General features: G+C 37.0%; 3 protein-coding genes across 4 annotated transcripts; 2 read left to right on the top strand and 1 right to left on the bottom strand.

Moving 5' to 3' along the window:
• On the top strand, positions 1-7,662 carry LOC107095700 (VIP36-like protein). Of its 2 annotated transcripts, XM_015391930.1 has the most exons (9): positions 1-206; positions 517-635; positions 2,836-2,953; positions 3,059-3,141; positions 3,265-3,297; positions 4,441-4,602; positions 4,683-4,797; positions 6,080-6,205; positions 6,283-7,662. In XM_015391930.1, exons 1-9 carry the CDS (start codon positions 8-10, stop codon positions 6,423-6,425), a joined length of 1,098 nt encoding a protein of 365 aa, XP_015247416.1. In that variant the 5' UTR covers positions 1-7; the 3' UTR covers positions 6,426-7,662. The 2 variants fall into 2 exon arrangements, with proteins under 2 accessions (XP_015247416.1, XP_015247425.1); XM_015391939.1 differs by lacking the exon at positions 3,265-3,297.
• Positions 7,663-8,414: 752 nt separating this feature from the next.
• On the bottom strand, positions 8,415-19,858 carry LOC107095863 (WW domain-binding protein 1-like). Its single transcript, XM_015392222.1, has 4 exons — positions 19,630-19,858; positions 18,696-18,798; positions 17,017-17,184; positions 8,415-14,387 (listed from the first exon to the last, which is right to left on the bottom strand). The coding sequence occupies exons 1-4, from the start codon at positions 19,690-19,692 to the stop codon at positions 13,843-13,845; spliced, it is 879 nt and encodes a 292-aa protein (XP_015247708.1). The 5' UTR covers positions 19,693-19,858; the 3' UTR covers positions 8,415-13,842.
• Positions 19,787-24,799, top strand: LOC107095870 (ADP-ribosylation factor-like protein 3). The gene is made up of 7 exons (XM_015392235.1): positions 19,787-19,881; positions 20,253-20,360; positions 21,791-21,934; positions 22,090-22,206; positions 22,759-22,809; positions 22,989-23,174; positions 24,665-24,799. The coding sequence occupies exons 2-7, from the start codon at positions 20,295-20,297 to the stop codon at positions 24,710-24,712; spliced, it is 612 nt and encodes a 203-aa protein (XP_015247721.1). The 5' UTR covers positions 19,787-19,881; positions 20,253-20,294; the 3' UTR covers positions 24,713-24,799.
• Positions 24,800-25,058: the final 259 nt, after the last annotated feature.

Genomic DNA, 25,058 nt, shown 5'->3' with positions numbered 1-25,058 from the left:
ACCCATTATGGCTTCCGTTAACAGCAGCAGGCTGCGCCGCTCTGATTCACTGTTTGACGTTATGTTCAGACGGAACATCATGCCGCACAAACTGTTTTTCCTTTCTACGTGTCTTTTTTTATTTGCAGGCTCGTGTTTTTCCGACGATGATCATGAAATGGAGGAGTTTCTGAAGCGGGAGTTTTCGCTCTCCAAGCCTTACCAAGGTATGTCATCCGTCCAGGGGCAGCGGTGGGGGGGTCATACTGGAGAAAGATATTTCCAGAAGGATGTTTACTAAAACTGCATCTTCATTAGATTCTCATATTTGTTGGATTATAACCTTAGCAGGGGTATTGATCAGATACGATATACGTTCCTTCCTACGTTAAGCAGTATTATTGCAGTATTACCATAGAGATTAATTCATTTTTAACATGTTTTTTACTGTGTCAGCTCTTTTTTTGTTTGACTAAGTGTTGCTGCTCTGACGGTAACCTCTAGCCTTGTCAGCTCTTCTATCATTTGTGGTCGCAGGTGTGGGATCTTTAGGCTCCTCCCACTGGGAACTGATGGGGGATGCCATGGTAACCACTGACCAGGTGCGACTCACACCTGACATGCAGAGCAGACAGGGGGCGGTATGGAGCCGCATTGTGAGTACTGCAATCTATTTCTAATAACTGATTTCTTAGTGTGTATGAGTGGGATTGTGTTAGATTTATAGCACTGGGAATCTCATACTTAGACCATCATTAAATTATTAGTATGACTCTTTAGATGGTAATAATTTAAAAATATTGTTTTTGTTGGCTTTTTAGAGAATATTTGTTTAATTAGACTAGATAATATGTAACATAAGCTATAAGTTGTTAAAGATAAGCTCTGTGTATGCACCCTGATGCTCTATCTTTCCAGTTCTTTTCCCTGAAAAGTGAACACTCTGAACAAACTCTTTAAATAACACTTCATACCTTATATGTATTAAATAACCAGGAGACATGAAAACAGATTTTTATAGGAATTGTAATCTTACTCAGATCAGAGAAATTGCTTAGGGTTACAGAAGGCAGCTGCTCACCTCTGGGCTCACCTCTCAGGAAGTGGCCTCGATTAACAGTTAAAAAGGCATTTTATACATCTCCAGTCTGCCGCATCACATTTTACATCATACACATTAGCAGATGGGTAGACATCCATGGCTCCAGCCTTATCAAAATAGGACACCGCTCTCATTCCGTTTCCAAATCTTTGCCACATACAAAATGAAGATTATAACTGTTTATCCAGCAGAGGAACTCTCCTAATTAGATTAAAACTTCATTCCTGACAGGCAGCCCACACCAGGGTGTAATAAACACATCTTCAATGAGAATTATCCTAACAAAGTAAATAATAAACCAAAGGGTGCTATGAAGGATCTATCTTTAGTTCTAACATTTTTAACTCACACAGATGCAAACAAACAGAGGCCTGTCTCTATATATATCTGTAACTGTCAAAAATAAGGTGCAATAAAATATATACAAACATGGAGTGTGTATAGGGAGTATACGGTAGGGTAGAATGAATTTTATAATAGTTCATTCACTGCATTTTGTTTTTCCTGTTGTAGGAAAACAAAATACAGTGAAGTCTTTATGAATTAAACATTTACACCTGGTAAAGTAGAAGTAATGTAAGGTTATAGATTAATAATGCATAATAATAAATGGTAGCATCAGATAATCACTGGTCAGATCATATTATATTATTAAATCAAAGTAGAGAATGAATATATTTTTTTTATACAAATACAAAAGGACACGTTTTGAAAATACCAGTCTGCAAATTATATATGCAAGAATGTCAATAATGAAATGGATATATAGATACAGTAGATATTTACAGATTTGTATCTATCCATCTGTCTTTGTCTTTTTATATATACCTTTGTCTGTATGATGTGATAATTTCATCTAAATAATAAACCAATAAGGTACCCAAAGGAATAATTAAAATTGATAAAAGTAAACAAACCAACCATCAATGGCTAAAAATATTAATTTTTAAAACAATGAAGTAGTTCCAGGATCTCCTGAATGTTTCCCGTTCTACTGTTTAGCTTACCCTGCATTTATATTTCCTACATTTGCTTCAGCTAGTGCATAGGATCTTTAAAGGAGGCTTTTTTCCACATTTCAAAGGATTGCTTTAGCCGTCCTAAAACAATTTAACTGCACTTAAAAAAATGTATTTGAATTAACATAAATTCAAACATGAAAAGGATTTCCACAGGATAAAATAGCTTTCTTTCAGCATGAAGCATGTATTTTGATTTAACTTAATTTTCATGAGTTGGATCAACTTAATTAACTAGTGTGAAGGTACCACTGTATAATAAGTTGGTTTCAACTAAATTTGCATTCATCAAGTAAAGTCAATTATTTGGTACAAAACTTTGCTAATTAGTTCGGCTGGCTCTATTAGATTACATTGGGTCCAACTATAGTAAATTAATTGAATCAACCTCAAAAAAATAAGTTGAGCCAACACATTTGCTTTAAATTGGAAAGACCATAATAAATTAAGTTGAGCCAACACATTTAAATTAAGTTGAACTAACACATTTAATTTAAACTGGAGTAAGATTTTTACATAGTGCTTAAATAAAGCAAATTATTCAGGTGGAAATCCTTTCCATTATTTTTTTATGTTCATCCTAAGAGTCTTTTTTTTTTCAGTGATACTATAAGATCTCCTTTTGCTAAATCCTTACCTTCTTGAGAAACGAAAAGTTTCTTTTTCACACTCTTAAACATGTTTACTCCAAAAAGTTCTTTTATTTACTGATATTTTTTTCACCAATTTTTTTAGCCATGTCATCTAAAGGACTGGGAGATGCAGGTGCACTTTAAGGTTCACGGGCAAGGAAAGAAGAACCTGAATGGTGACGGCCTGGCTATCTGGTATACCAAGGAGCGCATGCAGAAAGGTTATCACGATAAAACATGATGTACTGTCAAACGAACTCGATATAATACTAATGCTAACAGATATAATTCTACCCATCTGTAAGTCTATATCAATGTGCCTCCAGGTCCTGTATTTGGAAATATGGACAACTTTACTGGCCTGGGTGTGTTTGTGGACACGTATCCCAATGAGGAGAAGCACATAGAGGTATGCTTCCTCAGTTGTGTTGTAAGGTCGGGTTAGTAAACAGTGCCTCACCCTGACAGGTGTTGTTGGAGATCGGTGTAAAGGGTCTGTATTTGTGTTCTTTGTGCAATCATTTGGAGACAGGCTCAGAAGAAGAGATACACCCCCCGCACACAGGTAACCTGGCTCTTTGTTGAGAAAAATAAATGGAATATAAAATAAATTCTAGGCCGGTTTTGAAGCATGTCACTCACCTGCATGGTTTGCTCGGTGGTTTGTTTTACTCATGTTAATATACTTCACAATTCAGAAACCATTAAACACATTTCATATCAAATATAACAAAAACAAACTAAATATATGTGAAAGTTTATATGCGAGTTTTAAATGGTTTTTACCAACAAGAAATTTTTTATAGGAATCTTAAACAAAAACACATTTCAAAAGGTGTCAGCACAATAAAGATACATTTTATTAGTCTTTTTAAAAATAAATGTATTTGGATGAGTTAAGCTTATTTGATGTCTAATTTTACAGTTGTTCTGCAAAAGTAAATATTGCTTTTTCAATGTTTAGTCACTTTACAGGCATTAATTACTTAATGTTATTGGTTAATACGAATTAACCTATAATTTTAAATGGAAGATAATGGTTGATGAAATAAGTATAAAAGGCTTTATATGCCTTTACATTAGCCCCCCCTGAGTAAATATTTATCAAAAGCACAATTCATGCTATGACAGCTGCAGGTCTTTTCAGCTATAGCTTTGATGCTATCAGTCTCTATGAGCCATATGCATCTAAAGGCATTGTGTTGGCTCATTTTTTGTTTAAAAAAAAAAGGAAAAAAAGGCTTAAACTGAGACTGGATGAAGATTTTTTTTATTTTTATTCATAAGCACAACTTTGGTCGAATTTTTAACATGCTGTATTTCTTGTTAAATGTTTTTAAGTCTGAGGTATTGCTATGTTCAGTCATGTTATTATGCATGTCATCTAATTATTCATGTTTTGGCTGGTAAATCATCAAAAACATTTCAATTCTGTCCTTAGTTTTAAACCTTTTGTCAATATCAATGTAAAATATTATTGTTTTTTAAATTAATATTTGAATAAAATGTTTGTCTTCATGCTTCTTTGACCTATAAAGAACTTTAACAGTTAGCAGACTCATAATTCGTTCAGTTTTTTTTTTATTATGCTCATATCTCATGATGCCATTAATTATTTATATTGTTTTGTGATGGTATTGTGTTTTTATAAGAAATAAGTTTAAATCAGATTCTCCCTTTCTCTCTCCTTCCCTTCTGTCACCATAAGAGGATCTTCCCATATGTTATTGCCATGGTGGGGAACGGCAGCATCAGCTACGACCATGAGCGGGACGGTCGGCCCACCGAGCTCGGCGGCTGCAACGCCATGGTGCGCAACCTCAAGCACGACACTTTCCTCTTCATTCGATACGTCCGCCGCAGACTGACGGTAAGGAAAATCCTTTCCTCTTTTTTCTGCCTAGAGACTCAGGGTCAGAAAGTCATACTTTACCTGCATCTGTGGGGCAGGTGATGATAGACATCGATGGTCAGCACGAGTGGAGGGACTGCTTGGATATACCTGGAGTGAGGCTTCCTCTGGGCTATTATTTTGGAGCGTCAGCAATCACTGGAGATCTGTCGGGTAAATAATTGACACTTCCATCACAAACTGTTATACTAATACAGTCAATTCAATTTTTTTTTTTACCTAAAGGCATACTGCTATCTGAAAGATCAGTCATATTGGTTTGCAGGATTTATACTTTTTCATGGTTGCAAGGATAAAAAAAAAAAAATATTTTTTCTGCTTTATGTAAAGAACATGCCATGGTTGCTTCCCTGTATGGAAAACAACATTTTACTACTTGATTTATTAGGATACTTAGAAATATTTTAGGGAGACTGAAGCCCCTCTAAAATAGGCCTCACAACATCAGTTGCTATAACTATAGATAACCACTTGGGGGAAGGAGTAACTTGTTGGATACAGCAAACCTTTACAGAACAATCAGCTGTGGATGGGAGATGTGAAGAATATGCTGTTTATTTTCACACAGACTCATTTGTTGTAAAGAAAATAATAAAAAAAATCTTTACATGTCTTGTTTTTGGAAATATATATGATAAGTAAGAGCCCTACTACTGCAAACAATACTCTGGGGGGGAAAGCTATTATTTTCTAAGCTTTTCTATTTAACCAGATAAAACGAGTAAAAAAGGTCCACAATACTTGCAACAATTCTTTCAAACGTATAGATTTTGATTAAGCTGTTTGGGATGCAACATTAGATAAAAGACAAACCGGTAAAGTAACAATCCCATACCTTCTGTCAGTTTTCGGGTTTCTAGACATCATTAGTTGGATTTATTCTTGCCCCATTAAATCCTAGATGTCATTACTTTTACCATAATATACATAATACGATATTTGCCCATCGCTAGTGTTATCTAGTCCACCAGTCCTGACTGATGTTTTCTCTAATCCTTTTGACTGAATACAAAATAATGAAAGCAACTATTTATTGTGTTTTTTCTGTATTTGCTTTTTAAACTTCCCGAATATTCACACACCAGCTCTATGTTTAAATCAAAATACCACAAGTCGAAAGTTTATCTCATTATATCTCATTAAAAGAAAAAAACAACAACTGTGTTGCTTGATTTCTAAATTAAAATGGCATTTTTCCCCTGGTCCTTATGTTAAATGAGTGCAACCAAAAGCTAATCAATGATTATTGATCTGGACTAATATAAAATCTCACACTGTGATGTTCAGCCCAATATTGAACTTATTATACTGATCTATATAAAGAGCCTTTATTTTTGGAAAATCCACATTTATCAAGATTTTTGTAAACCTCTTAAGATATAAAATAATAATTAGTTATTCACATGATTTTCTTGTTCTTGATTTGGCTTGATAGATAACCATGACATCATTTCCCTCAAACTTTACCAACTGACGGTGTTGCGAAGTAAAAAGGAGGAGGAGGAGGAAGAGCAGGATGTAATAACTATCCCCAGTGTGGAAAACATGGAGCTCCTCCGATGTAAGTTGTCCACAAACGTAACGTAATATTTTAAATATATAATATGCTAATTTCTTGATCTTTTTTTTTCCCCTCAGTGGTTCAGAGTGAAGAAGGGATGAGCGGAATAGCCATTTTCTTCACTGTGCTCTTCTCTATGCTGGGATGCATCTTCCTCATCGTTATCGGCATGGTGGTCTACAGCCAGTGGAACGAGAGTCGGCGTAAGCGCTTCTACTGAGGAACGCCTCGACGGGCGCAGGGAATGTGACAACTGCTGCGGGCCGCAGACCCAGCTGAGATCAGATGCAAAGTAAGACACTCCAACCGATCGGTGGAGGAGTGGAGGTTGTGAAAACCTTGCTGACAATGAAATATAAAATAGGCAGAGACCAAGTACAGGTTCCCACTTGAACTCAAGAGATGAACCTGAACCTGGTGGAGGAATTTAAACTTTTCAAAGTTCAACTCAGCCTCAACAAATCCACCTCTGTGATTCTCACACACCAGACATGAGCAGCCTTTATGATTCTAATACAGGGAACCCAAATTTAATACCATGTGTTGTTTATCTTTAGTCATGTTACATTGTTTGTAGGGTTGCCCAATATATCTCATATTTATTTATATATTTATTTTACAAAATCAAGCGTGCTATGATTATTGCGAAGAACTGTTAAGATTATAATAAAAGTGCTGTCTTTTTAGGGCTCTCCATTATGATTCCTGCCTGATTACTTAGTTCAAATTTAAGGCACAATGATGAACATTTTTCTTTTTATGTTTACAAATGCCTTTTTATTAGAGTCCATAAAGATTTCACTAATTGTAGTGCATGAAGCCAACATTAACAACACTTTAAAGGTGATTCAAAACCTTCTTTAAAACATGCTGAAACATCGAACCTAAAACTTTGCTGGAAAGACTTTTTTTCTTTCCCCCAGATAAAAAAAATTATTGTATTTGTTTTATCTTATATTGTAACATCACTAGGCTTTCATCGTATTTGCATCTTCAACCCCCCTCAGTGCTTTTCAGAACTGGAGAATGTAATTTTTTTAGCCTACGTTAATTGTTCACATTGTTTACATATCATGCCCTTATCTCTGCAAAGTCAAACTGATTTTAAGATGTGCTAAAGAGTTTTAAAGGACAGGAATGTTTTATCTCTATTTGCTTTTACCAATAATAAATGCAGCTTCATCCAATTATAAAATCTCTCAGAATTTACCTTTAAATCTATATTATTTGAGACTTCTCTTTGATGAGATCTTATGAAGATTTAAGAATGTAAGCAGCCTTTATGCTACTGACTTTTATCTATTTCCAAACACAAAGATTACCTTTGTTCCTGTGTTGAATATCATTGCTGTGAACTCGGCATATACACACACACTCTGGTTGATGTAGATCATCTTTATTTATATTTATCTCATAGTCATGTGATTCTGTTTTGTTGAATTGTTATTTATATTATATTGTGTTTGTTTTTTTCTATTAAAACATGTAATGTATTTAATCAATGGTCCTGAATTCATTTAAGCCTCTGCAAGTTTTTAAGTTGAGCTTTGGGATTGAACTGGTTAGCATTTATTTCAATGCATAGGCATTAAAAGATTCTGCGGATTCAGTAAGTGGGTCTCTTAAAATTTAGAGAGCAGGACATCTAACCTTGCAAGAGTAATGATTAATTAGGTAAAGATATTTGGAGCCCTAAAAGAGGTGTTTGGTTTGTTATAATAGTAGCACAACCCCTCATAAAGTCTGACATTTTTCATGTATTCAGTGGGAAAAAAAAGGCTAGTTTTCAAATTCCTCAGTAAAATGGTTATTAGTATCAAAGGCACCACAATTCAGTTGGATGTTGTTAATTCATTCTGAATTTATTGATTCAATAAATCAGATTAACATTTAAATGCCTCATAAGTTTACATAATTACTCAATTTAAAATGCACCCATTAAAAAAAACAAAATCACCATTTTATTTTATTATCTTATTCTGCAGCATATCAGTCAGTGGGCGGGCCAACCCTGCTTTAAACAAAGGGACTGGTCTGCAGTTTAGCTGCTGCGTAGGTTATAAAATCAGATATTAAAACCGACCAGACTTTCCTCTACATGTCCCCATCACAAGTTTTAGTTCATCACACAAACTTTGAGTTAAAATGTTAAGAAAGTTTACCATAAAAGATGATCTAAGGTTGAAGTATGGAAATAAAAGTCGAGGAACAGAGCGCCAATGTTTGTTTTATTACAAAAATAAAATACAAACGATGACCCGGACAGTACGCAGTAGACTTGTTACCAAAACCGAAGCATTTTCATTCGTTAGTCAGTGCTGTTTTTTTTCTTTCTTGTATTTCACTTTACTCAATTTGGCTTCTTTAAATGTACCAGAATAACAAAAGTAGAAAGAGTTGAGTTTCTGTAAATGGCTGCTTCCCTTTCAGATTTACACGTTTCTCATTTTTGGCAAAAAACAAACATTGTGTATGATATATGGGAAGAAAATTAAAATATACAGATTACAGATGCCAAAAAAAAAATAATTCTTTAGGTTAAATGTCGAGGAATTCAGCCTAAAATGTGCTGGTTTACTGTAACCCAACTGTGTTCCACGTTGAGGTCTTTCATGTGTATATTATATAAAACTCATGGTGCTGTATTAAGAGGATTAAAGGCAACGGTTAAATATTCTCTGAAATTCCACAAGGGTTGAAAACGAGAAGAAAGCCGCATTTAAAAATGTGAGCAGCAAGAAAAAATAATCAACGTTTCTCTGAGTGCACAGCTTCAACATGTGGTTCATCGTCCATGAGTCAGGAGTGGAAAGTACTGTTGATTTAGGGCGACAGATATAACAAACAGCAAAAACAAAAGGAGGCATGTGAGCTAAAACAGTTGAACTCAAGCCCCTCAGCAGACACAAGCATACAGAGTTATGTCATTAAAGTAGCATTACAAGTACATATTTTTAAACTCTTTTTCCAAAGAAATACATACAAATTCATTGATTACAGTACAGCGAAGTGCCATCAGTACTGACAGTTAATATTGCTTGTACTGGTGCCCACAGACAACTGACAGAAAGGGAGTCGCAGCATATAACAGTAAGTTTATGTTTGCATAGCCTAGTTGAGTAAAGTTTACAGAGATGCGTGATGTAGGGGAGGGGATATTGAACGGGACGATCTTGAAGCGTTTCCTTTGGCTTTTTAAGAGACGGAGGGTTAGAAATCTACTCTAGCTCCTATTTTCCTCAATTATAACCCTGAGAGTGAACAAAAAAACAACTTCTAGCTTGGAGCGTTTAAAGTGTGGAAATGTAGAAGGGCTTTAGCAGATCTATATGGATGGATGTGGCCTGTTTCTTATGAAGGACACATCCACACAAGCAGACAGTAATGTATGTTTTCACTGAGCATACATGTGGTATGAGGTCATCATCACGCACCTCTGACAACAAGGCAAGGATAAAGCCTAAAGCAGAACAAACATGTTAATACACAATCAGCTAATATATAAATATGAGCTCTACCGCATCAGGGAACACCCAAAGTTCACTTTACACGTCTCTACGTTTCAGATAGTGGATCACTGTGATGGTGGTTTCAAAAGAGAAGAACACAATCCTTCAGTGAAGAACATGGATGTCTGCAGACAACGCGTTACCAATATTTAGCCCTTAGTCTCAGGAAATATATGAAAACCAAGAAAGGAGATATAAAAGAACCCCTAACCTAACCTCATTTCTCACTGCCCTCCCCTGCTCTTATTAAATATGTACATACGCACCATGCCTTGTATCCATATCTTTGGAAACTTTCCAAATTTTGTCACATTTTAACCATAAACTTTGAGGTATTTATATAGACTGTGGCGTAGACCAACACAAAGCAGCGCATTGCTGACGTGGAAAGAAGGGGTCTTCAAAGATTGTTTTGTTTACAAAACTGCATCACATCTCTATATTCTAACACCCCAAGTGCAACCAGTCACTTTCTTTAGTCACATAATTACTCGACAGAGTATTTCACTATACATACAGCTGCTTTGTTAGGGCTCAGATGTTTGATTGGGGTTCCTGACTGTATGTTGAAAAGTGTCAAGAAGAAAACCCTCACAGGTCAAAAGAACACCTCTTTGAGGCTGGAGAAAGAAAAACAGTCTAGCAGAAAACACTAAACCAAAAGCAGGAGCTTTAATGGAATGGTTTATATATACACATATTCGATGTGGCCCAGTTTATAAGGAAAAACAAGACCCAAAAACAAAAAGCTTGGAAATTTTATGTTAACAAATGGATTCCATCCAATCTGACAGTGCATGGCTGTTTTTTGCAAACGTATATTCTCTAGATGTGCAAATTGGTTTAGAAACCTACACCTCAGGAACTGCTGGTGTAAAAGCAGCAACATTATCAACATTATTAGTGTAAATCTTTTTTAAAAAAGCACTATTTTGTGTTGGTCTCTTACATTAAACCCCAATTTATAAAATACAACGAAATTTGTGGTTGTTCAAAAACAGAATGTGGAAAACTTTCAAAGGGGCGTGAATATTTTTCAAGGCACTGAGAGCAACGATCCCCTCCCACCCACATACTAACAGTAACAGCGCAACCTTGATTTTTATCATGCTTCTGAGTCTGATAGAACAAACCAACTGCTTTCAAATACATACACACACAGAAACGAACAAAAACAAGAGCATAAACTGAAAAATCTGGTCTGAACACATTTCATCAGTGCCACAGCTAACTAGATAAGAGTATCTTTAACTCAACAACCACTTCTCAGCAACAAAACCACCTCATCTCAGTGGTTTTTCAATGTTTATATACCACATCCTCTATGCAGAGAGCCAGCCAATATTTCAAGGATGAGATTAAACACTACCTTCTACTGACACAACAGTGCTCCTCTGCTCTCTAAGACAACCATGCTTTCACAAATATTACAACTTGTGAAAAAAAAAAAAAACACTTTATATCTACTCTAATAAGGCAGTATTACACTTGTTTTCACACACAGATGTTATATATTATTTTGGAACTCAAATCAAGACATCTGCCCTATAGAAATGCAACAAGGATGTTTAAGGTTTGCTGTAAAAAAAACACCAAAAGAAAACAACAAAAACAAACAAACGTTATCTAATTTGCCTAAAGGTCTGCAGCCATGCTTACATTGACACCGCACCTCTGAAAAGGTCACCGTCGTGTTAGAATGGCTTCGTGTTCAAGCACCTGCTGAGTGATGCATCACAATCGCACCTTGACGGGTAAAGTTTTGATCTCCTGTGTAAACGTGGATCGTTCTGTCCCGACACGTTCTGTGCAGTCGCTGTGTGTCGCTACATTCTCTAGCCACAGCAGTGTTCAAACTGAACCACAGCCTGAAGAAAGCTGCTGCAGGCTGGTGGGAGAGGAAACACTTTCATTTTGATCTGCACAAGCCCAGACATTTCACTATAATGTGCACTTTAAGTACGAATATACAGGTTCTGGTGTGGAGCAGGCCTTCCTGTTTAGACAGGACTGAACTGTTGGTATGCATTCCCCCATGCCTGTATACTTCTTGCACAAAGTCGGACTGCTGTCATCTGATTCAGGCAATAACCCCATTTTAAAATACACCAGTAGGCATGAACAAATTACAGGCATCAAGATACTTGAAGGAGATTTGATGGAAGTTTTCAGCAGCTTCTTGAGGCTCAGTGTAATACAGTGCTACTGTTCCCAGCCTGCTGCTGCACACCTCTTTTTCCCCTGTGACATTTATTACTTATTGGTTCTTAATAGGAATCCAAATTAAAATAGCATTTAAACAGGAATTCTAACAGGTTTTTTGTACATGCTGGGCCATGCCTACATGGAATATTTCAGAGGCTGATATTACCAAGAAGCCAGTGTGTGCATGTGCTTATGTAGTCAGGACTGCAGTCTTCATACAATTGCAGCAGAAAAAGCTTGATCATTCTTAACAAGCTTTAGTTTTCTGTGCAGGAGCCTCACTCTCCTGCTGCCTACCCATCTCTCACTGGTTAGTTCATTTTCTAAGCATGCAAACAACAGTTTAGGAAACAAGCCACATGCATTGGTGTGGAACATGCAGTTCATTGCAAGCATTTCTGTGGGCGAGCCAAAACTAAATCAACTGCCGAGCAGAGGATGCAACCATCTCGACTTGCTAATCTACTGGCCCTATACTGCCAGTGGAAAAATGCCACCACAAATCCCTCACACCGACAACAGCTATCGAAAAAACACACACCCACAACGGCACCAGCTGCCTAGTTACCAGTTATCAATAAAAACTACATCAAGACATCCAAAGATGAATCAACCCATTTTTTTTTATTTACCGAAAAAAAGTGTAATTTAATTTTATTCACCGCTTCAGGCAGAGATCACCAATAAATGATGACCGAAGAAAGTATTGAAAATGACGGAAAATGTGAAATCACTCAAATATGAAACACCAAGACACGCCTCGTGCATAAAAATAGAAAAAAGGAACAAAATCAGTGCTTTTAATTGTTAGTCCACTTCAATGATCTCAAAAGCATCCATTTATTTAGTGCCCCACACACCCACTGCCACAGCGAGGAGGTTTGCCTGAATGAATGTCCGACACCTGTAGCTTTTACTGAAGCAGAGCTGGTTATGTGATGGGAAAGCAAAGAGCTACTACATCCTTCAACAATGACCAAAAACATCCCTATACTGGATGATACAATTCCCTCCAAGATAACAAGTTAAATTGAATGGTAACATAAAGCTCCCCGCAAGGTTTTTATTGGAAAAGAACTTCCCCATGTTAGTAAATGCTAAGGATCCTCTTCACCCGTCTAATTAGAAACCACCAAGCTCTGGTGACAACATGAAATTCAAACAAAAGAAGAGATCAGGATGACATTTAAAACACAAGAGGGATGTCTTCTCTGCTCAAGTGTTCAGCCCCCCCTCCCAACCAATGGCGTCCATGACCTTAGAGATGACATCACTGCGCAGCTGTGGCCTAGATTTCACAGCGAGCCCTCAGTACTTAAACGCATTAAGCTTTGGGAAAAACAAAGAAAAAGAAAAAAGATCTGGTTCTAATTTCAAAATGACTGTTAAAGACGTTTGTTCTTCCCTCATTTCAGTCACGACGGCTGCCCGAGAGATGTTGTTTACCGTGTTCTGGACAGCCGTCAATCCAGAGGTTATATCTCAGTTGGGAGGATAGGGCAGAAATGTTCTGATCTACGAGGATGTGGGACAGAAACAAAAACCGCAAAGCAGCGCTGTATGAGAGGGAAGGGTGAAACTGCCTCTTCTACTTTCAGTCCAAAGCAACCGCTTTCTTTCTCTTCATATTCTGTGATGTTTTCACTCTGGATGGAAGGTAAAAATATACCCAACAAAGCAGCAAAAATGTTTGTTGGATTCCCCACTGTGAAAAGTAGTGAAAAAAGAGCTAGATGTTCCTCACATTCTTACTAAATCTGTCCTAAACCAGAACCCAAACTGATTAGTCATCATCATCGTTTTGTTAATGTCAGTCCAGGGGAATAAAGCTTAAACATTCCCCGTGCCAATGATAATGGCAAACGTTATCACCCTGCGTGAAGCTGGAAGCTGCATCGGTTTGCTGGTTATTTATGCTGTGGATCACACCAGGTGGTCTCCAGTGCTGGTGTTGGGGGCCTGGCTGGGCAGCTCCGGGGTGCACTCCTTCTGTCTGAAGGTCTCCTGAGGACGTCCAGAGCAGCACTCCCCGCCGTTGCTTCTGCACATCCGGTTCTCCTCGTCGCTTTCTTCCTCGAGCCCCGAGCCCTCGTCGACGTCCAGCTGGCAAACGCAAACCTCGATCCCTGAGTCGCCAGTTACATGCCGGCGTCGAGTTACAAGCTCCTCATCTTCCTCGTCTGCCGCAGCCCCCAGAAGCAGAACATCCACATCCTCCTCTTCCCGACACAGTGATTGGACAGGTTGTGACATTGCCCCCTCGTCTGACGAGACGCTTGATGCCTGACAGTCCGCTGCTGGCTCTGCGTCGGGCAGCATTTGTGGCAGAGAGACAGAAACTGGCTGGGTTATTTGTGGAGGGATCGCTGGAGTCGACTCAGGGGGGTTTTCAGAGTACGGCGGGGGCGGGGTTGGGGGGTGCCCTACAACCTCTTCATAGTCGGGAAGCTTGCAGTCATTCCAAAACCCTAAGGACCATAAAACAAGCTGTTAGATTTCGTCCATTAAATTGATATGTAATAAGAAAAATTCCATATATCAGTATATCTGACCCAGCTGTCCAATTATTGAACTGAAAATTAAGGAGCAATAAAACCTACCATTATTAGGAGTATTAAGAAAACAAATCACTATCATCTTTTTACTTCTGAAATCCGCATCACCAGCATTTTGCCATTACGTATAAAACAGGCAGTGTGGAGAACATTGAGGCTTTCACAATCATGTTTTGAATAACAATGCCAGCCAGAACCAGAGCAGAAATGACAACATCCAACTGGAACATGAATAACGATCTGACTGAAAGCTGCCAGAAGTTAGGTTTTTATAACTACAGGTTGTTCCAAGCTGTCATTCATCAGTGCACTGAATAACAGAGACTGGGCTAGCCGCAGAGCATTTTTAGCTCATCTTAGGGGTCAGGTCTATTATAACCCCAAACTAGCAACTGGTAAAAATATTTTAAAAGGGTAAAGAGGTGATCATTCTGTTGAGTCAATAGGAAGGTAAAAACTGTTTCAAGAAAAGTAAAAAAAATGACAGTCTGCATGATTTCTTCACCGAGTAGCTGTATAGACTGCTCCTTTTCTGGTGGGTTATCTTAGTTAAAGATAAACCCCCAGGGTTCCAAGCTGAGAGATACTAACAGGAATAACTCGTTTGATTTAATGTATCAAGTCATATCATTTTCATGCTAACAAACAAAAAGAAAAACATCTACCTTTTATAAACCTCTGGAACTACTTTAATCATTATAAAGCATTCTAAAAGATTGAAAGTCTAAAAACCCCAGCAGCCCTAACATTTTTCACCTTACCTACGTTGAGAGTGAGTTAAAGGTTTTAGCTGGTTGTAAATAAGTAACGGTTACAAATTTTCCATTGTAAAATTAGTTTTTCTCCAGTGCTGCAAAGTGCAGTCCATCAGGTTGTGTGCAGCATAAAGTTACACTCGCCCCGCCCCCATCAGAGGACAGTCCGTCACCGAGCTGTTTATGACGACCAAAGACACTGATCCATGAGAATTTCGCCACACTTGGGGGAAAAAAAAAAAAAAAACTTAAAAGAGATTGCTGTTTAAAACAGCTCAGCTAGCAAGGCAATGGGAAAAGTCTGAGGCATGGCTTAGACAGCGCCACTTATCACTTACAGAAAATTGCTGTCTTGACATGTTTGTAAGGAGATGCAAAGATTACAGTGCAAGAAACAGCCCAATAAGGACTTATTACCACAGCGACAACATGAGTGTTTTAATTAAATTATTTTGTGGAGGAAAAGGGATTTTCATCTAAGTGCTGCAAACTATTTGGTTGGTTTTGTTTGTTACAAAAAGAACACAATCTTATAATGGCCCACATCTCACGCTGAAACTGTTACTACTATTATTATTTGTTTTCTTGCAAAGATGGCTTTGTTTCCATTATTTCTAGACATCTGCAAGGACAGCCTACAAGACTAGATGTTGTCATAGTGTCTTTGTGAGTCACTGTCTACATATGCATGCAGTTGGGAGTTGTGTTCTAATTCTTGACTCAAAGTCAAGCATGCTGGCTGTGGGCTTTAGACACCAACTAATGTGCAGCTTGACCCACTGCCATTTGAGATATTAATGGACATGATATCCTTTTCCTGGTTGGCTTAGAGTAACCAATGACATTAAGGGGACAGCTCTGCTGCTGACTCTTACTGCTTCCATTTCAACTTTAAGATACAAAAGATTTCAGCCAATAAGGACAATATCAGGACAATTGTGAAGTTATGGCTTTATTTATTAAGAAAAAAGGTAAATGGGAAAGAATCATATCTTATTAGGTAAAGGACTCAATAGCTATAAACATTAAAACATTAATATTAGGCAAATTACATTCAATATACAAAGTTGGGCCATAAAAGGCAAAAGGGTAAGATATTTTGTGACTCTTTTAGTTTGTCACATTTAACCAGTTTACTAATTTCCCTTGAAGAATTGTGGGAAACATTAAACAGGAGTTATACGTCTTTCTTTCAATTGCTTCTTTCTTACAATTTACTATTAGTCAATCTACATTCCCTGCGCTGTAGATCTCTGCAGCTCCTCCATAGTTACAATGAATCTGAGCTCTGCTAAATAAACAGGTTAGCGCAAGGATACAAAATAAATGCTGCTTTAAACTTTACATCCTTATCCGAGTCCTGTCTGATGTGTTTTCTGAGGGTTTTTTTTGTCTTTGTAACACCGTTTGCTTTCTTCTTCCATAGGTTGGGTTATATTCAACAGAATAGTTGTAATTGCAAAGAGGTTAAACTACAAAAACATTGACTTTATGTACAGAATGAGTGAAGACACATCCATAAGAAACTGGTTGTACTGGATTTTATTTAGGGTTACAACAGTAAAAAGTATTGAGTACTAATACACTTTTTTGACATTTATTTTAAGAAAGCCGACTAGAAACTAAGTACTTATGTCCTTCCTCTTTGCAACCATGCAGTACTTTGTATTGGTTTGCCACACAATTTCTTAATAAAATAAAAAAATTGCAGTTGTATCATGACTAAATTGGGAAAAGCCTGAGTGGTGTACAATATTCCTATGCAAGGCAATTCTAAGATTACTTACTTAAACTGAGAGGCGGAGGGGTTATGAAGGAGGTTGAAGCACCTTGATAGGCCATTAGGCTGATCTCACGTTGTCGCTGTTCCTGTTGCAGACGCATTTTAACTCTCCGGTGTCGATAGGCACAGCAACAACTGAGCATTATGATAAGTGTCCATACCAACCAGAACCCTGTGGGAGGGAACAGCCTCAGTTTAATCTTTGCATCATTGCTGTATGGCACTGTGTTGGTTATTAAAGTATTTTTCTCAAAGGCTATAAACAACTAATGAGGAGAAAGGAAAACTCTTAAATCTTGCTAGAGGAAATGAAAGAAAAGGCACTAAAATCATTTAGAATATTAACTTTTAAGTAACATAAGAAAGCGAAAATGGAAAGTCATACATTTTTTTCTACCTTTTAATTCTATACCTATATAGTTAAAAGAGTTAGAATGTTATGTCAAATATTAGAGATTAGGTTTAATGTTGTTAAACTTGGAGGAAATTCAATCAGTATGCTTAAAGATGCTTCTAGAGTAAGGGATGGATGAATGAAATACATATATATATATATATATATATATATATATATATATATATGTATGTATGGATGGATGTATGGATGGATGGTTGGATGGATGGATGGATGGACCAAATTTACCGGGAGGGCAAGGTGGGGCCAACAAAAAAAAAACAAAAAAACAAGGCAATAGTTCATTGTAGGGCTGTAACTAATTATTATTGAGCAAATCGAGTAATCTCTCGATTATTTTTTTTTTGATTAATTGATTGGACATGCAAAGGTTCCTTAAAGAAGATTTTTTATGAGATTAAAACAGGTGAAACTAAAACGTTTCCTCTAGAGGAGTTCTGGATAGAGCATATTGACAGACAAAAATGTTTTTTTTTATATCTTAAATGCAAAATGTTTATTTATTTTTTTACAATTTGGATATCATTACTGCTCTAAGTGGGTTGCTCTATCAGCTAAAGGCATGTATAAGAGTCTCTATACTCCAGTTAACGATTAATTGATTACTTAATTGGTTGCCGATTAGTTCAATAATCAATTAATCTGATTAATTGTTTCAGCCCTAATCCATAGTTTGACTTTTTAAGTGAGCTAAAGAGCCATTAGCAACCATGGAGACCTAATATTTAGCAGATAAACACTTGAGCCTATGAGAGAAAATAAGAGGAACAAATAGCATTTTATATTATAATTAAGATCTTAATTAACTGTAAAAAAAGATCAATTGTTTCAAGGTATACTCAGTGGTTTTCTGTGACAGTGCATATTGTAAATAGACATTTATTTAGTATTACGTCTTTAGAAGCGGCCAGGACTGTTACCACAGGGGCACCGGCCCCTGTTGGCCCCCGTCTAGAACTGCCCATGGATGGAAGAATGAATACAGTATTGAGGTACAAAAGGAAAAAATATAAATAGCAGTGAGGTCTGCAAATAAATAGATATTTTCCATGCTTGTACAGACCTAACAAGAAAAAAAAAAAAAAAATCAAACTCCTTCATAATAAAAACTGAAAACAAATCTTGTTAACTTTGTCTGACTCCCACGAATACAGGGTCTATATAGTATGTGAAGAGGAAGCCAACAAGGGGTAAAAGGAAATTTCTTTTTCTCATTTATTCTATTTGGCAACCACGTATAATACCACAGGCTTTCCAGCTGTACTTACACCATAGTTCGTAGTAGTAAGTGCAGCACTCTGTTTCTCCACAGCAGTAGCCCATCTCACAGCGGTACTGTTCATTATTTACCCCCGAACAGAACTCCTTTCCCTTTAGAAAGAGAGGTAAACATAGAAGAACAGGAAACACTCAAGTGCAAAAGTAAACAAATGCAAAGCTAGGGCAGCTTGCCCTTTCTCACTGTCACTTCAATGTCACTTTCTATATATTTGAACATTTCATATATATGCAGCTTTTAAATGTACTTTTCTGCTTTGTATACAACACGTTAGCAAACTACTAAGTAAAAGCACTAACTAAAACGTATCATAAACAATGTAGCATCAAATATACAAACTATGAGTTATTATCCTCCAACTGAATATCGTTATTAACACATAATAGTGGTAGAAAATAAATAATCTGAGAATTCCACATTCCTCTACTGTCAAACTCAGGTTTTAATATTTAAAAATATACTAAAGCACTTCAGTTTTGTAAAGAGACAATTTTCTTATAACTCTGCGCGGACCAAGTTTTTTTTTTTTTTAAATAGATAAATTGGAAAGTTATGTGAATAACTTGCCTACTCAGTGTTCCGAGCTAACGGCTATGAATAAATATGTCGATTCGCCGGGTATCCGCTAGCTAAAAAGGCTAACGTTAATCTAAACACCTTCGATTTGAACTGTCAAAATCTGCCCTTGGAACAGCATTGTACTTGTAGTTTGAATATAAAATAAACCCAGGTATTGAAAGAAGACTTCAAATGTAATGAAAAACTTTGGCAAACTGACGTCACCCACGGTAAAGAGAAGCGAACCTGCAGTTTTCTTTGTGGTGGAGACACACACACAAAAAAAGAGGCCTTCGCCCAGTCCGAGAGCAGCGGGCTGGAGTGGAGGCTTACGCCGACAAAGTGGGCTCTAAATACGGGCTTACCTGCACCAGACAGGTCCCGGTACAAAGAAGACCTACAATGGATCCCAGTGCTTTATGCTGCATCTCTCGGGGTTATCGGTCGTGAACACGACGGGAACCATATAGCAGTCAGTCGGATAGACGCCCCGCAGCAGAGACGGCAGATAACTGAACGTTGCTAACGGTTCACTCTGTCACACTCTGACATGTTTTTGTTGTTTGACCGAGATACACTCCCCAGTACGGATATAAATCTGAAACGGCTATCAAACGGTAGGGGGCGCTGTCTGACCGAAAAACCATATAAAAACAGGAACATAATAGATAGAAATTCCTTTTTCCTATTTCCACATGTTAAGCATTTGTGTCGGATTATATATATATATATATATATATATATATATATATATATATTTTTTTTTTTTTTTTTTTTTTTTTTTACAAGTTGATATAATTTGCTGTAATTAGTTGGATTAGATCTGTGTGTTGGAATGAATTTAAATTGGACATGGTTTGTTTTTTTATGTATATACATATGAATGTAACCCATTTATAAAGTTCTTTATCAAGAACGTCATCATCACAGAAACAACATTACAGAAACATAAACATTTTCTATCTTTTTGCTTTTGCTGATGTTACAGTTTTCCTTGCGGCAAATCCTTGGCAGCCCTCAGCCGAGACACATGGTGAGGAAAATCTTAATCCACTCAGGCCGAGCAACGGCCACAGAAGGACCTGTGGACAGTATGGTGAGTTATCTTCATTCTTATCTGCAGCAAAGGACATTTTTAACCCAAGAGGCCTAACTTATATTTCAAAGTACTATAGGCTGATTTAGTCTGTTATATTTATCAGAGGTATAAATATGTCTTAGTAAAGTTGGTGAGACAGGTGTTGATTCTATTGGCTGTCATAAACACTAGTAGCTTTATTTCTACACTAAGTTCAAGTACTGTACCTAGTTTAGTAAACGGTTTCAGATGTCATTTAAATTAACTTAAATGATAATGCTTAGTTAATTAAGTAACTGTCTGCCTAAAATCAAAACAGCAGGAATAAAAGAAAATTAACCCAATAAATTTCCCAAAGCATAAACTGTAATGTAGAAAGTGATAAAAAAAACATATAAAAACAACATTAATAATATCTAGTAAAGTGTACAAAAATCAGCTGAATATATCAGTGCTTTGCATTTCTTGTTGTATTAAAGTAATTAGGACTATAAAGCATTTGTACCACATTAAAATATTCTGCTTGTGTCAAAGCCTTGCACACTGTTTTCAACAGCTACCTAATCTTCGCTGACTGCAGGGCGTCTTTAACCTGTTACATTTATAGACGACTTTAAAAGCTAACAGCTAAATCCTTTGCTTTTTACAGCCATGCTTCTAGAACTGTCCTAAAAATACTTGGAATGCCTTTATAGTAGATAAGGTAAATGGGAATTAGTTAAATGGAATATGTAGTTATTAGTGGAAAACATTCACAAAGAGAAGATTTTTAAACATGATCTTCATATCAACATTGTGCATTTTGATATTTCCCTGTGCAATCCAGATCAGATGAAAGTATTGGTGTCTAATTGTACTCTATTTGCCCCTTCAGAAAGAGCTAGAACTTGGATTGAAATCAAACCAAACCTATTCTAACTATAACTAATCTAACTTTAATGCGCTTCAAGTTCTAGTCAATGTAATTTAGGACGATGGCTAACTGCTAATAGCATAGGAAGAAATTCATATTTTTCTCAGTGTTTTATATTATCTCTGATGCTGTATCAGATAAATCTTTCAATGTGTGAATTATAGATTTTCACCTCAAATATCTCTAAGTTTTTTATGCAGGGGAGCCATATTGGATTTTGATGTAGGGTTTGGTGAGAAACCTTTAAAATTGCCATTCCAAACTGTAATAAATCTTCCACTCAGATGGATATATTTCCCTGTCTGAGTTAATCTAGAGCACAAGATTAAATTGCGTTCTTTGACCATGTATGAAGCACTAATGGATCATATCTAGAGCCGCAACCAGACCTGCTTATTTAGTTGCTGACTGAGCGTCGCCTTCAGACTGCCTTCTGAGGTCATTAAAAGTTAAGAAGACACTGCTAAGTCATCTCATTACTTGCAGCCACATGGAGGTTTAACAGTTTCTAATGTGCTGTGTGATCCTCATTCAGGGCCTGCTATCTATTCTTCGGAGACTAAAGCAGCCGCCAGAGTGTGAGGTGCGCTTACTGCTGTTAGGGTTGGACAACGCTGGCAAGACCACCCTGCTGAAACAACTGGCAGCTGAAGATATCAGCCACATCACCCCCACACAAGTACAGTGATGTACACTCACATACAGAAGCACTCATAGTTTCTTAAACTGTGCAAATCCACTCTTTACCGGATTCGCTTGGCAGTCATGTCAGACATCAGCTCCCTCCCTTAGCGAGAGGATGCATTAAGCAAAATCTATGTTACATTTCAACAGGGCTTCAATATAAAGAGTGTGCAGTCCTCTGGGTTTAAATTAAATGTTTGGGACATCGGAGGGCAACGCAAAATTCGTCCGTACTGGAGGAATTATTTTGAGAACACGGATGTGCTGGTAGGTTCAGTCTTATGATTTCATCCTGCATGTTTCTACCCATTTAAAGATCAAGTAATATGTAGTGATGGTCAAAACTTAAGGTCATAGTGAGGAATGTTATTTCAATTCTAAAAATAACATCAATACTCCATACTTTTCGTACCAATAAAAACTATCTGGTATAGCTCTATTTTATTACTAGTTTCAACATGAATTTAAGTTAATATGGACTGTGGGAAGCATAGCCTTAAAATTTTCATCAGGACCAAGGTACGATAAGGGCCTGTTTGTGATCATAGTGCTGCTAAAAAATGAAATCATAGGCAGTCCTACTTCTTATTTTGTGCATTATGAACGCAATCAGCCCATAGCATGATGCTACCAACATCATCCCTAAGAGTGGATATGATGCAACTTTAATTCTTTGTGCAAATTATATTACAAAGATGAACTTAGCTTTTGGCCATCAGCAGGTTGAAGACTACTTCTCAGTAAAGCTGAACCTTTACAAATAAGTCTTTAGAATATCAACCTAAAATATTATCTTTCTTCTTTGCCACTGGATTCCAGATCTATGTGATTGACAGCTCAGACCGGAAAAGGTTTGAAGAGACAAGTTTGGTAAGATTTTATGAAATATTTCCGACAAAAAAAAAAACATCAACACATTTTCAGTTTTGGTAATCACTAGACATTTTTTTCAGTACAAAGAAAAGCTAATTTATTTAATGATTCAGTTATTGCAAACGGTAATATCATCACCAAAGAACATCTGTTTGTTTGTTTTTTTTTATTCCCAGGAACTTGCAGAGTTGCTGGAGGAAGAAAAGCTTGCAGCCGTGCCACTGCTCGTGTTTGCTAACAAGCAGGACTTGATGACAGCCTCTCCGGCGTCAGAGTTGGCAGAGAGTCTTAACCTGCACACCATCCGGGATCGCATGTGGCAGGTGCAGGCCTGCTCAGCACTCACTGCTGAGGGAGTGCAGGTAAATACAGTGTAAAATGCAAACACAGCAGGAAGAACAGGTAAAAGTAGAGTTTGCTGATGAGTAACAACAACTGTGTTGCGTGGTTAGTTTTTTAATTCAGTATAGAGACATTTGTTGCTTTGACGTCACAAGAATTAAAAAAAAAGTGAGCTCTGGTAATTACATGCAATTAGTCACAGTAGGCTTACTATCAACATCTTTAGCCCATATTTACTATTTACTTTGACAATCTCCACACCATGACTATAGTCCTGCCTAAAACAGCAATACATCGTCTTCATGCTGGTTCTAACTTCTAGAGAAACATTTGGGGATGTCTCGCTAAAGTACATCACCTATTCCTGAGCAAAAACCTTTATACAAGTAAACTTTTTCACAGTTTCGCATCCTACAACCACATCAGTACAAATCCAAATGTTCTATAAAGGCCTCAGAGGTTTGTTAAAGAACATCAGCAAACAAACAGCATCATGAACACTAAGAACCACAGCCACATGAAATCAGTATTGAAACACCACAAGCTAATTATAATTAAATGAGGTCCAGTGTTTAGAGAGACCATTTGAAAGACCCAGGGAGCACTCTTAGTCTAAGTCTCTGAAATGGAAAAAGCCGTTTAGAAATTCAAACTTTCAAATACTAATAAGGTGACAGATTAGGCAAGGAAAGGATTAAGCAGAGGAACAAAAAGATAGCAATTCTGGAGGAGCTGCAAAGATCAAAAGTTCAGTTGAGAAAACCTTTTGCTGGTTGAAAACGACATGAGATCAGATTAGCATTTTGTAGGGAACACAACGAAGAAACATGGAAGAAGTTGTTGTTGTTAGGTGAGACAAAAAAGTCTTCATGCATGTGTGAGGAAACTAACATTGTGATTTAAAACATGGTGGTGGCAGCATGATGCTGTGGGGATGATTTACTTCAGCAGAAACAGTGAAGCATTTAAGAACTGATAGGAAGATACATTGCTGTAAATACAGATTAATATAGGGGGAAATATACTGTTAGTTCTGTTCAACTTCTAGCAGATCAGTAACCCTAAACATGTAAGTATAGTCATGTGTTTTTTAAGTCCAGGCCTAATTCTGTCTGACCGAAAAGCGTCTGAAAGCATCTAAAAGAGTCTGCTATGATTAAAATGTGCATAGCAGGATGCTCTTTATGCAGTTTGAATGAGCATGAGCTATGTTGCAAAAAAGGGAAAAAAACGCTTCAAGGCATGCATAGGGACATATTGTAGAAGAGTTTCATCAAAATATTTCAGGTTTCATTTCTGAAAAACAAACTGAAAACCTTTTATTTTGTTTGACTTCTGAAAAGATCTGCTACTTTGTGCCTTTCAAGATTAAATTCCCAGGATTTGGGGATTTGTAGTTGTATGATGTCAAACAGTGAAAGAGTTTTAAGGGGTGTGTTTTTTTTTAAGCAGGTTTCTGTATACCAGCGTAATCAGGATGTTTGTCTCTTCTCTTCTCTTTGCTGTACAGGACGGGATGACCTGGGTTTGCAGAAATATAAAGTTTCGGAAGAGATAACCGGGGAGACATGATCAACACAAAGAAGCACTTTAAATTCGATCTGAGGAATAATTTTGAATCCCTATAATGCAGCAGTGATTGGCTTTAGTATTTTTCTTACTTATACAACTGTAATAAAAAAATATTTGATATATAAGAAATTCCAGTAGACTACAAAATAGATATTACAGCTGTAACCGGGCCCAGTGTTTGTATATGAATATATGGTTTTGTTCAAATCTTAATTATTATGTGAATCCAAGCAATTCGTTATGTAGTTTTCTAAATGAATCTTAGAAATCTAACCTATCACTAGAGGGCGACATTGTATCAGCAAACATCTTCTTCCTCTGCTCACATCCTG

Source organism: Cyprinodon variegatus, unplaced genomic scaffold (assembly GCF_000732505.1).
Source record: "Cyprinodon variegatus isolate N-32 unplaced genomic scaffold, C_variegatus-1.0 Scaffold23, whole genome shotgun sequence".
In the NCBI taxonomy this organism is placed as follows: domain Eukaryota; kingdom Metazoa; phylum Chordata; class Actinopteri; order Cyprinodontiformes; family Cyprinodontidae; genus Cyprinodon; species Cyprinodon variegatus.
This window is presented reverse-complemented; position numbering and strand designations above follow the sequence as displayed.